The sequence below is a fragment of the Panthera pardus genome, unplaced genomic scaffold (genome assembly GCF_024362965.1).
Source record: "Panthera pardus isolate Hobbes unplaced genomic scaffold, ASM2436296v1 HiC_scaffold_17, whole genome shotgun sequence".
In the NCBI taxonomy this organism is placed as follows: domain Eukaryota; kingdom Metazoa; phylum Chordata; class Mammalia; order Carnivora; family Felidae; genus Panthera; species Panthera pardus.
The window spans coordinates 29118955-29134266 of NW_026526732.1; the positions used below are offsets into that span (position 1 = coordinate 29118955).

The 15312-nt window shown below is 38.8% G+C and overlaps 1 protein-coding gene across 4 annotated transcripts in view; it reads right to left on the reverse strand.

Moving 5' to 3' along the window:
* PDE7B (phosphodiesterase 7B) overlaps positions 1-15312 on the reverse strand; it is a 576923-nt gene that overhangs the window by 27539 nt on the left and 534072 nt on the right. For all 4 annotated transcript variants that reach the window (XM_019420496.2, XM_019420494.2, XM_019420495.2 and 1 more), the window contains 5 exons: positions 12922-13073; positions 10669-10732; positions 8650-8745; positions 6476-6576; positions 4856-4987 (listed from right to left, as the gene is read on the reverse strand). In XM_019420496.2, coding sequence (XP_019276041.2) covers positions 4856-4987; positions 6476-6576; positions 8650-8745; positions 10669-10732; positions 12922-13073 — 545 coding nt within the window. The remainder of the gene's footprint in view (positions 1-4855; positions 4988-6475; positions 6577-8649; positions 8746-10668; positions 10733-12921; positions 13074-15312) is intronic.

Here is a 15312-nt window from a genome sequence, read left to right on the forward strand (position 1 = left end):
TAAAGACCGTGGCCCTTGGAAAAGCTGTAGCACTGCCATATTTACTGCCTGTTGCAAGAAATCTTTTTCTTGGTCAATCGGCATCTTCCCAAGATACTGCTCTGAGACCAAGGAAACTGGACATTAAGTACTGTCCTGTGGGGCAGGCCTGTGTTCAGATGAGGGCCACGGACAGGCAACATGCCAGTTACCTCACTGTGAACAGCAGAAACTTTATGAAACAGAAGATCCAATTTAAACCTCCTTCCTACAATTTTCACACTACTTGCCAAAAACACCTTTCAGACAGCAGAAATTGTGAGGTTATGTATAATCTTGGCAGTTGCTTATTTGAGTAGCGGTCATAGGACCGTGTGGCAGGCTCTGTCAACTTCATATTTATGGCTCAGAGTCATTAAGAGTAAAAAGTGGTGAAAAATGCTGACCTGCTCTTAGTGCTTGCGATAAGTAACTAAGAAAAATGATTATAAACTTCTGCAAGACAGTATGGAATGTAATATTATGAAACATTATATTAGGCTGTAAGGAACAATTAATTATTAATTATTTTATTCATTAGGTTGTTCTGTCAGTAGTTAGTTGGCCTCTTCTCGAAAGAAATTAAACTTGAAATTGAGGTGAAAGTGATTCTTTCTGCAATTGTAGTAGCCAATATCTTATCTGATTCAATGGTTACTTTGCTCAATTGCTGTGCAATTGTGTGTTGGGGACTTGCAGGGTGGAGGGACACAAGATAAATGCTTAGTTCAATCTCTCACATGTTCCTTTCTCAACCCACCATGGGCAACTGGATGGCTTCCAGTCTGATGAGAGAGGTGCCAGGTGGAAGTGCCTTTATCACTTTCATGTTGAAGTTGGGTTGGCAATTCAGCAAATGAGTCCGGTCCAGATAGCAGACAATGGGAGAGAGCCCTCTGACCTGGCCTTCACTCCAGCTGCCCTGGCTCTCTCTTTATCTCGGGGCAGAAGCACAGGCTGGGAGTTATGCAATGATCTTATTTATTAGAACTAAAAGAGCACAGCCAACAAGAGGAGGGAGAGGAAGCTCTCTTCTATTTTATCTCATTTATAGTAAGGCTAGATTGTAGCAAAGTCACGCACAGGGTGTTCTCAACCCACATAATTCCTGGCACATCTTCTCTACTGGATTCTCATTAACCAAATGTGTGTGTGTGGGTGTGTATAATTTTTGTGTGTGTATATATATTCACAATATATTGCATAATATATATAGTGTATATACATATTTATAATACATTGTGTAATATATATAGTATATAGACATATTTTTTACTCATTACCATGGTTCTTAATATTTTCAGAATCTATAACTCATTTTAAAATATGAGTGTAAGTTAGGGATCCTTACCCTAGAAAGACTTGCATAGGTATATCCTCTGGAAATCTGCACACAGTTTCCTAAAAGGTTCTTGGTAAGCTGAAAGTCTACATTTGCAAAGATTTTAAATATCACGTGTTGTTAAATGGTCTTGCTCAGTTTATGTGTTATGTGGCACACTCTTTTTTTCTTGAAATTGAAAACCTGAAGTTATGCCAAGTTGCTCTGCAACCTGGTGCAGAGAAGATATTTTCTGACCCAGGTCATGTTCTGTACAGTTAATGTACAGTTTCTACAAAAGAGAGAATATATACTTAATGAAAATATACCCAAGACACTGCTCTGAGAGCAGGGATGGTTTATGGCAGGACTATGCCCAGCTAACGGCCACAGACACAGTCTGTTTTTGGTTATTCTAGGGTTGTGGGTTTTAATCCGCAAGGTACCCCAGCTCATGCTGCCTCTAGGGTGCCCTTCTCAGCTCTGCTACTCAAAATGTTACATGCCACGGCTCAGTTTACCATTCTTTCTCCACCCAAGCCCTCTGCGGAATCCCTTTCTGTCTTTGCATCCCACTTTGTAGCTACACACCCTCGGAAGAGTACTTCCCAAAGTCCCTCCCACTTGAAGCCACTTGGCTCTAACCCCTCTGTCTCCCTCACTGCAATAGGAAAACCTGGTGGAGAGCTCTTAGTGTCCTACCCACAGAAAGGAGGTGATCAATGTGAATTTTAGAGACAGTATGTATAATGCTCACTTTGGCTCTGGAGACAAAAGACTTATTCCAGCTTTGCCATTAATCAGCTATTTATTTTCAGGAAAAACACTTGAATTTCCTAAGTATCACTTCTCCTCTTTCTGAATAATAGGTATGATAATAATATCCAGTTAACTGGACTATTGTGCAGAGTAAATAATATAATACATAAAAAGCGTTCAGCACAGTTTTTGAACCATAGTAAGCATTGAACAAAGGTTAGTTATATAATTTGTTGAACTGTGTTGGACGTAGAATTTTCACTACCTTTTTGAAATTCCCTCTGATAGTTAATAAATAATGGTATATAGCCAAATATAAAAGGCATCAGCAATTTTGGGGGCAGAATTGAAATCTCATAATATTTTCAGGTCCTCTTAGCGATTTTTACTTTTAATATGTTAGATCCCAATTTGGCTGATAAAAATTTCAGCTTTTATCATCGTCGGCTCTAAGATAGTAGACATTATGTTGATGATACTATGCGATCCTGGTTTGCCTTTAACACTATTTTTACAACCTGAAGACCAGAATCTCTATCTAGCTTCCAAGAGATCCTAACACCAGTTGAGCAGGATACTGATGAAGACAATATCTCGTATATGGTTTTCAAGTCCTATATCCCAACTTCTTTTTAGTTATTATGAAAAGGATCCTTGTCTTTCCTATCAAGGATCAGGCCAGACAATTCAGATGGACAAATTTACTGCTAGAAAAAATACTGGCTCGCGTTATTATAGTAACATTTTGGATACAAAGAACAGAGCCGGTATTTATTCTTTCAAGACTTAAAAAAATTGTATCTATACGTATACCTTTAGCTAAGTCCCCAAACTTTCAAACTGAGATTAAGTCTTCTCAGATTTTGCACATTTTGAACATCTGAGTTTGAGCAAATGTTTGAGGGCAGAGATTACATTTTATCCATCATTGTACTCCTAGATCTTAGTGTACCGTATGACAGATGCAATAAGTAGCTGCTGATTAAAAACATACAAGACTATTTGTTGCATTGAAAAGGCTGAAGAATTTGGTTGTACTGGAATGTTTATCTTTAACAAAGAGATTAAAATAAGAACTATTAAAAGGTATCTGCACTTCAAACGTTTGGGTAAGAAATTCATTTTTTTGAGAACAATTTTAATATCTGAACAAGATAGACTAGTGTTTTTACTTTGAGAATAATTTTTTGTTAATTAGCAATGAGTACTTAATTCTTATTAAATTCTACAACTACTTTCTTGTTTTTAACATCTGGCGTATTTCTTTTTAACTTCCTGCTTAAAAGTGAATTCATTACACGTTTTATATATATTACATGTCAAAGTACAGTTTTACGACTCTCATTTTATGTACAAATCAGTCAGTAGCAGCTGATACTCTCGTTGATTGATTGATTCATTTTGAGAGAGAAAGAGAGAGAGAGAGAGACAGAGCACATAAGGGCGAGAGCAGGTAGAGAGGGAGAGACAGAATCCCAAGTGGGTTCCATGCCGTTAGTGCAGAGCCCGACTTGGGGCTCTATCTCACAGATCATGAGATCATGACTTGAGCCAAAATCAAGAGTCAGAAGTTTAACTTACTGAGCCATCCAAGTGCCCCACAGCTGATACTCTCTTAAACTTCATTGACATAATTTACATGGTGATGAGAAACTAGAATTATGTAAGCATTTACTTTATATGGGAATGGATCAAGTAGCCAATTTTGTTGATTGATTTCCTTTGTCTAATAAAAGACATTTGAAAAAAACAGAATTGACAGGAATAGAAAATCCATCTGGGGGCTTTCAGTCCCATTATTCAGGTCTATGTTTTTCTAAGTAATAAATTTAGCTTGTGAGATGCTTTAGAAAGTTTAGCTTTATTTTTTATTTTTCTTTGTTTAATTTATAGCTCATCAACAAAATCTTTCTTAGTTCTGTCATCCTGTCCCCTCTATGTGGCTACATCTATCCAGGCTCTGGGTGCTGGCTGGCCACGTGGATCCATAAACCTTGGAATGCCAGTTCCTACTGATGTTAAAAGCTAATCAATTGGATGGAAAAAGGCTTTTTTTTTTTTTTTTTTTTTTTCTTTTTTTCAAGTTCCACTTGTGCTTTACAGGGATCTGTCAGGAATTTTTCAGCACTGTGTTTTTTCAAAAGATCTACTAAAATTGAGATCAATGACTACCTTGTTTGCAATGATTTTGTGACAGACAACCAAAGGTCTCCAAAGACCCATACTAAAAATTCTGGGAGTTATTCATTTATGATTTAAAGTTTACTGTTTTAAATAACATCAGAGATAAAAGTTCTCCAGGCCAACCTACTCATACTGCTGACCTATTTTAGAACAACAAAATATGCCTATTGTCTTTGATAACATACTCTGACCTAGAGGCCAGTCAAGTTCAGAAATGCCTTAAAGACATAAATTTGAATTAGGATTGGAGCTGGGAAGTATCGTTTATAGAGGTCCTACAAGGACTGGCTTCAATTGGCCATTATATATGAGACGGTGTCCAGGGAGACAGATATTCTCACATCTGAGAGGGTAGGCTCAGAGATCCTGTTTTACATTGGACAATTTCATCTACCTTGTGATACCAATTTAATCTAGCTTGGGATATCCTAGACCTATTTCAAATCCATGCTCTGTGGCTGTGGTCACTGAGGCTGGCCCTGAAAAAAGGTTAACTCCAAAGATGAGACTCAGGCTCCAGGACTGGGCCTAAGGCAGTTGGCTGAACTGTGCCTCAATGTTGGGTTCCCTTACCTGGTATAGATTGGCGAGATGGTGGTTAGTTTTGATCAAAAATGGCTGGTTCACTCCTGGGTGGTCAACATCGTGTGCTGCTGCAGCCAGCAGTCCAAGCATGATGTCCAGGGGTGTGAGGAAGCTGGCGAGCTGTTAAAAAAATCAAATTGGGAGACTGATTGATGTTTATGCACATAGTTTTGCACAGTAGTTTTTAGGCTTTCATCCTGACCTTTACCCTCTTGAAGCAGTGAGGTGATAGTCACATGGAATGGCAGGGAGGAAAGGACAGCATGGAAGGGAATTAAGCAAGTCAAATCTTTCTGGATCATTCATTCAACTACCCTCCTCTTCCCACTGCTCCTCTCTCTCTCTCTCTCTTTTTCTGTGCAGGGCTCGATCTCACGAACTGTGAGATCATGACTTGAGCTGAAATCGAGTTGGATGCTTCACTGACTGAGCCACCCAGGCATCCCATCTGTTTCTTTTTGTTGGTGCAGTGGTATTCCTGCACTGCTGGCAACACTGCTCTCTGGTGAGTGGGGAGAAGGCAGAGCCTCAAATCAGCCTTGCTCCTAGAGAAAGCAGTGAATGAAGGAAAAATTTAAAGCCAAAGTAATGGACACGTTAAAAAAAATCATTTGTGTATTTCAACCATCCACTATATCATTGCCACTGAATATGAAATCAAGAGTGGGCTGAATTACAAAATTTGCATATTTCTTCAATGTGTAATAAATAGTGGGGGAATGTGTAAGAATCTGTCTTTTTTTTTTTTTTTTTTTTTTGTTCACTAAGAAACCAAGCAGGAGAATGCAAATCTAGCACTAAATTTAAATATACTACGGTGTGATATATTACAATTTTTGGACAACTTACAGATTAAAAACACAACCTTTAATGGGATATTTTATAAGGGTGAGGCATCTACCCAGTTTTGTTTTGGGAATGCCTGTCTGGCATCTATATATTTAGTGATTGATATTAAAACTGAACTAAACAGAGACTTGGACTAGGATATCATTTTTGAAAAAGCTTAAGAAAATTCATCCTGTATGTTCTAGCAACTAAGTTTTATATGGCTAAAAATGCTTATATTTCAACTAATGAATATTATTGTTATGTTTTTAGTATTGGATTCGTTTGTTGCATCAGAACATACTTTGAGATCTTTGAAGTCACAAATTTTCTTGGGCCTGAATCAGGATGCCCCATTGGCTTATAGGAAATGGAGCTTGAGTTTTGAGGAGTTTTGACTCTATTCATTGATCAAAAACCATGAGGTGGGAGATTTTCCCAGAAAAGTTCACTGCGGGTAACACTGGTGGCAAAGGTCCAAGACAAAATGATTTCTTGAGAGTTTTGAAGATATCTAAGATGTAGATTGTCACGGAGAGGGTTGTTTTTGTCCTAATGCAGGCTCAAAAATACAGAAATTATGAGGAAAAAAAATCAGAAAATTTACATTCTCTTTCGTATAATTTTCAGAGCTGATACTGGAACTTTAGTAGAAATAATCTGTGTTCATATTGTGAATGATCCATACACAGTGATTCTGATATATTGGGTGATTTGGGGCTTAGCAGGCAGTTTACTTGGCATTTCCAATGCTGAGGCGGTGGCTGAGTCTTGCTTTACCTTGGGTTCCTTCAGGTAGCAGTTCATGGCCTGGGTGACATCGGCTGCATGAACAGCATTGTGATATGGGTTTTGGCTGTGGTAATCTTCTTGAACCATGACTAGGAGGCAAACAGATAACTCAATCAGCTAGAACCAAAACAGGAAGGGCAGACTAGCTCTGAACTGTTGAGGGTCCCTTTTACTTAAAAAATATCAGTGTCTCCAAAATGTGCAGCCTGGGGATCCTTTAAAAATAAATGTGGTTTGCAAGCTTGGCAGCTCTACTGGGCTGTTTTTAGTGAGGAGGAGGGGGAGGGCAGACGGGAGAAAGGCTAAAAGGATTTGTGAGGCCCTTGGGATTCCTCACCACCTTCATAAATCACCCCTTTCTGGCATTCATCAAGGCTTTCATTCATTGGAAAAATAAATATGTAGGAAAAGGACAACTTTATTTCACACTATAGTTTAATTATTTAAGTTTGCTGCCATTTATGAATAATATGTCATAAAAGAGGTTTCCTTTTAAAGAGCATCAGACCCCTGATGTCCAAAGATTGGCTTATCACTTGAACAGCAAACACTGGCGAAAACAAATCTGACGTTACTTCAGACAGAAATTCAAAGTACTGTGTTGACCGAATGGAGAGCTTGGTTTTATTTCTATCTTATTCAGATTTAAGTTAGCATCTCTCATACCCTTCCAGTGTAAGGACCAGAGTGCTCTTGGAACCGAGTAGAGACATAAGCAAGGCCATTTTGTTTTGCTAATTACAGAAGCAATTAGTCTGCTTTAGTTAACAGTCAGGGCATGCTTAGGATGCAATATATTCAGTGTGTACAGAATGTCCAGATTTGCAAGTGTGGCCATATTTTCTCAGCCCATGCTACGAATTTTGCTCTGAATTCTGGTGTTATTTCTATCATCAAATTTTTACAGTCTTTATGTTACTCTGTGTGCATACACATGTCCAAAGTATCTTGTGTTCTCCTTCTTTAGACAAATAAACATTATTTGGCCAGTTTGTGGCCATTACCTTGCCCAAGAAATCTAAACTCAATTAGCCTGAGGTCATTTGTGTTTCTGGAACTGAGCCACGTTAGAGCTGTTTTCAAATATTTCTTTTGTGCCACGTATTACTTATTTTACAGGTTTTAAAAACAATTACATTTAAACTCTGGCTCTATCACTTAGTATTTATGTTGAGCAAATTGCTTAACCATAAGTTTCCTCAGTTTCCTTCTCTATAAAATGGGGATAACCATAGTTCCAATTTCAAAGAGCTGCTCTAAGGATTAAATGTATTAATATATGCGAGTCATTAGAAGGGTTCCCAGCATATTTAAGCACCAGATAGGGTAGGTTGTCATTACTTCTGTTGCTCTCATGTCACTGTTACTTTACTCTGGAGGCATTAAGTCAGCTTCCAAATCCAAAGCATAGCCATAGGGCACATCAAAGGAGCCAGAAACAAGCTAAATGGCATCAGGAAGTTATATGGTGATTAAAAATGTGCCCTGGATAATTTGGCAGATAAATAATCATGTGCACAAAGTCCAGTAAGAACTGGGGCTGTTTTTGATAGAGAGTGATGGGGCGGAGTTGAGTGGAAACATGGCAGGCTTTCAAGTCAGACAGACCTGGGCTTGGACTGAGGCTCTGCCAATTACAAGTGTTGACCTTGAGTAAGTTATGAAACGTCTTTCTACTTTTCCTTAACTGTGAGCCAAATGGTGGTGACAACACCCAATTTGCTGACTTGTTGAAATGGTTAGAGATAATATACTGAGAGCATCTTGCATGTAGGGAGCACTACATAAATGGTAGTTCTTATTATCTAAAAAAAAAAGTCTACTGAAGACTTTCAGCAACTCGCGTCCAGATTGGAATTATTTGAGGCACACGTTAACTGGGGTTTTGCTGATATGTAAGCAGATCAATAATTTCTTTAACAGTTACATGCTCTTGATTGTTTTCTTTATGTAGCTTTTATCTCTTATAAACATGACCAAGTAAATATTGTTTTCAAGGATTTAAATGGGTAAACCATATTTTAAAATTAAGATGGGATAATTTAAGATTAACTTGAGGTCTTCATCTACCCTGCTCTTGTTCTTGCCACTTAACGTTGAAGAATATTATGGACTGCCATAATTCAGGGGAAAGGAGGTAGAATATGGAAATAAAGACTTACCTAAAAACCTGTGCAACGTCACCATATCTAACTTGAAATGGTGAATGAGTCCATGGGTGTTGAAGAGGTGGCAGAGCAGTGTTACCAGGCTGTTTCCTACAGGAAAACAGTCACCTATTTCAACACATTTTTATCACCACTGAACTATCAAGACTGACAAAAGAATCCAAAGTTTCTGTAATGGAAGTTCTCTGATAGGTCTCCTTTTCCCTGTTAGTTTTGAACTCTTTCAAGTATAAAGGACACTATGACTGTGGTTTGATCCTAGGTTGTCTCGTACCGAACAAGTGAAACGAGCTAGCTCAGACCTTCACTCTATACCAAAGGCAATGAAAGCATTAAGAGTTAGAAGGAGTCTGACTATTGTATCAGGGACACACACACGGGTGTGTGTGTGTGTGTGTGTGTGTGTATTTTTTAAAGACACAGTTTAATAGTCACTTGCAATGTGTCTTAAGTTGCTTCCAATTAATTCTTAGAGTCACAGGGGTATCCAAGTCATCGCATTGCTTAATGGCCATTGCTTGTTCTCCCCATTCAAAATCACCCAAGATGAGATGTGACCATGAGATAGTTTACAACTATCAGAGAGGCAAAATTGAAGCAATAGTGACTTGTAAGCATTCAGGAAATATTGTTTCCTTCCTGAATAAAAATGTGTTAATTTATTAAAGAATAATGAGTTTGAATTTTAAAAGCATGATAGAATTTATGAAAGACTTTGGAATGGACCAAGATGATGACTGGATGTCTTCAGTGGAAAACTAAGTGTTGCCTAGACACACTCTTCCAGGGTGCCTGATCCTGTGCTTCTGCAGCTTCCATTGTCTTTGAGCTACTTCATAACTCTCAAAGCTGTAGGTAACTAACAGCACTGCGAGTCGTTCTTGTCCATATACATGCAAACGAAATCACTCGGGTGAAAATGCAGTAGAGTTTCTCCCAGTTTTACAGCTACTTATAAGTTCATTTGAGCATTTCTTACTGTTTATATATGTGCTGTTCTCTGAATTTTCCTTTAACTAGCTGTAGCATCTTACTGGATCTCTAACTGAGTTAAATCTTTGACAGGTTAAATTCCCTGAGTTAAATTCTTTGACACAGAATCATTTCTTATTCTATGAGAGTCATGATTATACTCTCTTTTGAACAAATATCATTGAACAAATCCTTTCATTCACAATTGATTTCATCTACTGGCACCCACTTCTCAGTTGATTTGAGCAAAGTGAAATATAAGATTGTGGGGTCCGTCCTTATATGGCTAGTTAGTTTTCCACAGTGTGAAGCTCGGCTTCATGGGCTTAGGCTGTCTCTCTCAACTGTATGTTATTTGTCAAGTAACGGAATGGTGAGAACACCATCTGTAATGACTTAAAGTACAAGCCTGGTCGATGGTGGAGCATGTGAAGGTCAGCATCAGATAGGATTCCTTTCATTGGCTTTCTAGGCCTATCAGCATTTGTTTAATGGGCAGATGAATGTATAATCAGATTTTATTTTCTTAAGCAAAATCTTTATAGGCACCATGATTTTAAAAGTGAAATCAATGGGAATGTCTATTTTCCCCTTCAGCTGCAACCTACACTTCTACACACTGTCATCAGCTAATGTTTTCCTCCAATGATGCCCAGCCTCTCTGAACAATACTTGCACTGGGGAAGATTCAGCTCACTTAATGAAAATGTACAAATGTCTGCCCTGTAAGAGTCAGGACTGATCAGATGAGCTTTAATGTTTCTGGTTTTCACCCACTAACAATGAACTTCCTCCGTCTGGATGTGGCCCAAGTATTCTGCGAGGAAAGAATCTAATCTGTGGTTTCCAAATTCCTTTGGGATCATCAAGGCCAGAAGGAAATGGTCTTAAGATTCTAAGGCCTAATTCAGTCCTTACTTTTCATCTGAACCAATTTTCCCTTGCCCTGGCCCTTCTCGAGTGGCTGCAGACTTATGAAAATGGAAAAAGAAGGAAAAAGAATAACAGTGTCTGAAAATAGAATTCTTTTGGGTGACTTACCATTTGTCAAGCGATCAAATAAGAAAATGTCAAAATCCCACATTCCCACTTTGGAGAGCATATGCTGAAAAGGCAAACAAAAAACAGCACTCCAATGAATCATAACGGAGACTTAAACATTTACTTTCAGACAATGAATTAAACAATTGAGAAGTTGAAGATAGTAGCACACTGCTGTCTGGTCTGTGGGAAAACAAACCTTACTCTATGTACTAATAACAACAGTGTAAAAGGGACAGGCTCTGGAATCAAACTGGCTGGTTCAGTGTTAGCCGTATCTCTTACTGGCTGTGGGAACTTGGGCTAGTTCCTTAACCTCTCTGTACCTCAGATTCCTATATGAAAAATATGGCTGATAATATTGCCTACCTCAGAGGATTTTTGTGTGTATTAAATAAGGTAGTGTATGTAGAGTGCTTAGAATAGTATTTGTACATAATAAGCACACATGAAATTTGCTATCTGTTAAAATTGTAGTTCAGTAAAGTCTCTACATCACAAACTACTATATACTTGAGAATGTTTACATCAAATTTTAAAAAAAATGAAGTAAAAATGATTGCTGAGCACATTATTCTGCTCAATGTGGACTAAATGCGAAATGAACCACTCTAATACACTCTAACAGATAGGAAACCGGAGTGGGCAAATGCAAATACTGGATAATTTAAAGACCTACTGTCCAATGTAGACTTATCATCCTATTTTTCTTTTTTAAATACCCCATGCTTAGATGGTTTTTAACTCTCAGATGCAAAGCGTGGTTGCTGATTCTATCCTCACTATGGCTTCTGCGACTGACCTTCCTCTCTCCTCTCAAAGCCACCACTTCCAGTAAGGACAAGCTCACTCTCCTGCCACTACAGGTCTTCCCTGCATCTTCCAATAAAGTCCAAAGGTCTTGTCATGGACCTTCACAACATTATCAGAAAAATGAAAGAATAATAGGCTATCTGTGAGATTTAGAGTGGCTGAGCATTTTACCCAAGTCAAATACAAAAGGCAGGACCAGGACTTGATCCCTGATATCTTCTTGACTTGTGACCCACAGCTCTTTCTACATGTCTGTGTCACCTCTCTTGAGGGGTGGTTGCTCGGCGGGGGAGGGGGGCACGAGAGTGCTCTGTCATTGATGCCCCAGTGCTGGGATCTCAGGCTTGTTCTTCTTTCTCCAACCAACCAACCAACCAGACATTCACTCAATTTCAAGACTTAAGTTGTTAGAAGGAGTGATTTCCACCCCCACCTTTTTTAGATCTAATGTTGGGAATTAGTTCTTCTGATATTACTTGCTGCTTAGTCATTAATACTATATATTAATAGTATATATTTCTTAATAGTATATAGATAGCATAATATTACATAGCATATAAACTCTAAGACACTACTTCTGACTTTGTTTAAACTATGCCAGTTTATCTTGAAATTTAAACTCCTTTGACAATTTAGGCTAGAGATAACTTGTTAACCTTTTTTTTTTGGATAGTCACATGTTAGTTTCAACCCTTGATCAATGAATGGTAAAAATAATTGTAAAATTAGTGAAAATTATTTAAATGAAATAAAAATTATACAAAGGACAATGCACTGTATTGATAGATGTAAATGGAATTAAGAGTTGGTAATTATTGGGGGCGCCTGGGTGGCTCAGTTGGTTAAGCACCGGACTCTTGATTTCCACTTTTCCACTCAGGTCATGGTCTCATGGTTTGGGAGATCAAGCCCCGCATCAGGCTCCATGCTGACAGAGTGAAGCCTAGTTGGTCTCTCTCTCTGTGCCCCTCCCTCACTCTCCCTCTCTCTCTCAAAACAAATAAATAAGCATTAAAAAAAAAAGGAGTTGGTAATTATTGGGTTAATTTCAGTGTAGCTATTACAAGGAGATAATTCAATGGGCTTAAAGATTTAGTTATTCTCTCAGTGGTAATCCGTCAGTTCAAAATTTTACTTACTTACTGTTATGCACATATGTTTTGCCCATTTGTAAAAATGAAAATAGCTAGCATGTGCTAGGCATGAATATATAAAACATGTAAACATGCTTTACCTCATTTAATCTCTGCATCAGCCCTATGGGTGGGTGTTTCTATTAACTTCATTTCATATTTGAAGAAAAGTACAGACGTGTTAACTAGCCAGAATCACAGAGCGTCTCAGTGGCAGAAGTTGGACTCCAACCCCAATGCTATCAACTGAGGCACATGCTCTTGGCCACTAGCCTGATGGGAGGGAACAGAGAGGTAACTGACTCACCCTTGCTTGTCCAAGGTAGTCTTCATCCAGCAGGTGGAGAGGGGCTTGTGGTATAATTCCACGAAGCAGCCTTGATGCATGGAAGTATCTTTGAAAGCTTAACAGTCTTTTCACCTTTTTCTTGGTGCCAATTTCCCCTGAGTGTGTTGTATCTGTGGAAAGTAATCAAATAAGAAGTTATATATTTAATAAACCCTATTTTCTCTACTATGTAAAAATACAATGTATTATAAAGGAGATAAATTGAAAAGACTAATAGTCTATTAATTCTACATCTGAAGTTCTTCTAGAACGAAAATGACCTTTCTTATATATTACATTCATTAAAATGTCAAGACATTTCTGAATGTAATTTTGGAAGACATGAAATATATAAATTAAAAACATCATTTTCTTATTAATGACACTGGTATGCTTTGTAAGTGAAATCCACATACTTTTGCATGCATTTGAAAGGAGTAGTTATGCTTTTTCTGTGATATTAAAGCCAAGTCTCAAAAATTTAGACCAGGTTCTCATCCTACAGTCTCTGAATTAAATACACTAGCTTATACACGAGGAAAATGTTTCCTAATGTCCCAGAACATCAGTGGCAAAGGAATCAATACTCTCCGTTCAGAAGGGACCTAGATTTCCCTGACGAGAAGCAGAGAGGGTGTCTACTTTGTAATGGAGTATATTCTCTTTTACTGGTGGCCATGAAAGCCTGATCCTGTCGGTAGAGATATTTTAATACTCATGTGACATGGGCCTTTCAAAACTTGACTATTGACATTGTGGTGACTGTCTAGAAATACTCCAAGCACATTATCTGAATGCCTGTCAAGGTATGTCTTATCTCAGCTGAAATTCTATGAGTCACTCCAGGGTCACATAAGAGACATCTTCTGCCCAATTTGAATCTGGAGTCAATTGAACACTCTAGGGGCGCCTGGATGGCTCAGTCGGTTAAGCGGCCAACTTCGGCTCAGGTCATGATCTTGCGGTCCGTGAGTTCGAGCCCCGCGTCGGGCTCTGTGCTGACAGCTCAGAGCCTGGAGCCTGTTTCAGATTCTGTGGCTCCTTCTCTCTGACCCTCCCCCCGTTCATGCTGTGTCTCTCTCTGTCTCAAAAGTAAATAAACGTTAAAAAAAATTAAAAAAATAAAAATTGAACACTCTAGTAGAAACACGTACAGTTCATATATAAAGAAATTCTGGATTCTTTGATGCTTCCTCCTGTCTTCCCTTCTCCTTTAGGAAACTCAGAATCACAATGGATAGAGAAACAGTGGGCAATGTGGCCTTCCCCAATGGTAGACACCTACCAAAATCAGTTTGTCCTTAGGTTCCATTATGCATGCAAAGGCTTAATTCGGGCTGGGCAAAACCTGCTGTTCTCTGGAAATGCTGTTTGGCTGAAATTCTTTCTATTTTTTAAAAAATATTTATTTTTGGGACAGTGCAAGCTGGGGAGGGGTAGAGAGAGGGAGACAAAGGATCTGAAGAAGGCTCTGCTGTTATGAGGCCATTGGAATGATCCAGGCAAGAGATGATGGCAAGAGATCATGGGCAGGGGGGAGACCAGTGAAGGAACCAGAAGTAGAGGGAGGGATCCAGAGTATATTTTGCCCCGAATAACTGGGAGAATGGAGCTGCCATCCCCTGAGACGGGAGAGCTGCAGGTAGAGCAGTTGTACAGGGGATTTCAGTTTTGCATGTGCTGAATTTGGATGTCTACTGGAAATTCAGATGGAGATGTCAGATAGAAATAAGTAGCTATAAAACCCAGAGCTTGGGGGAGAAGACTGGGTTAGAGATACAAATCCGAGAGTTGTCAGATGAGATTAACTAGGGAGTGAGCATGCATACAGATGAGAAAAGCATCAGAGTCTGAGTTCCGCAGTATTTCAACTTTGAAAGGATATAGAGAAGAACAGAGAAAAATCAAAAGGACTAAGAAGGACTATCCAGTGGGTATGGGGGGGAAAAAAAACCCCAAACAAACGATCATTTCTCAGAAGCCTAGTGAAGACAATATTGCAAGGAGGAAGATGTCCTCAGTATCAAATGCTGCTAATAAATCAAGTACAATGCAGACTGAAAATTGACCACGGGTGTATAAATTTGTCAAAATGAGCTGAACTATGCACTTAATAGAGCACATTTTATCCAACCTAGAAACAACAACACCCTGGTCACGCGTCTAGCTTCCAGATTTTGGTTTTAAAAGACAATTTCTCACTAAAAGGAGCCAGACCACCTTGAGGAAATGGTCGAGTCTAGGACCGGGGCCGCAAAGTACAGGAAGGACTGTAACTTCTTATAATGCCAGAAGATAAGGGAGAGGTTGATAAATGATGAGATCATTTAACATGACAGAGGAGATGACCTGAAGGGGGTCCCTGTGAAC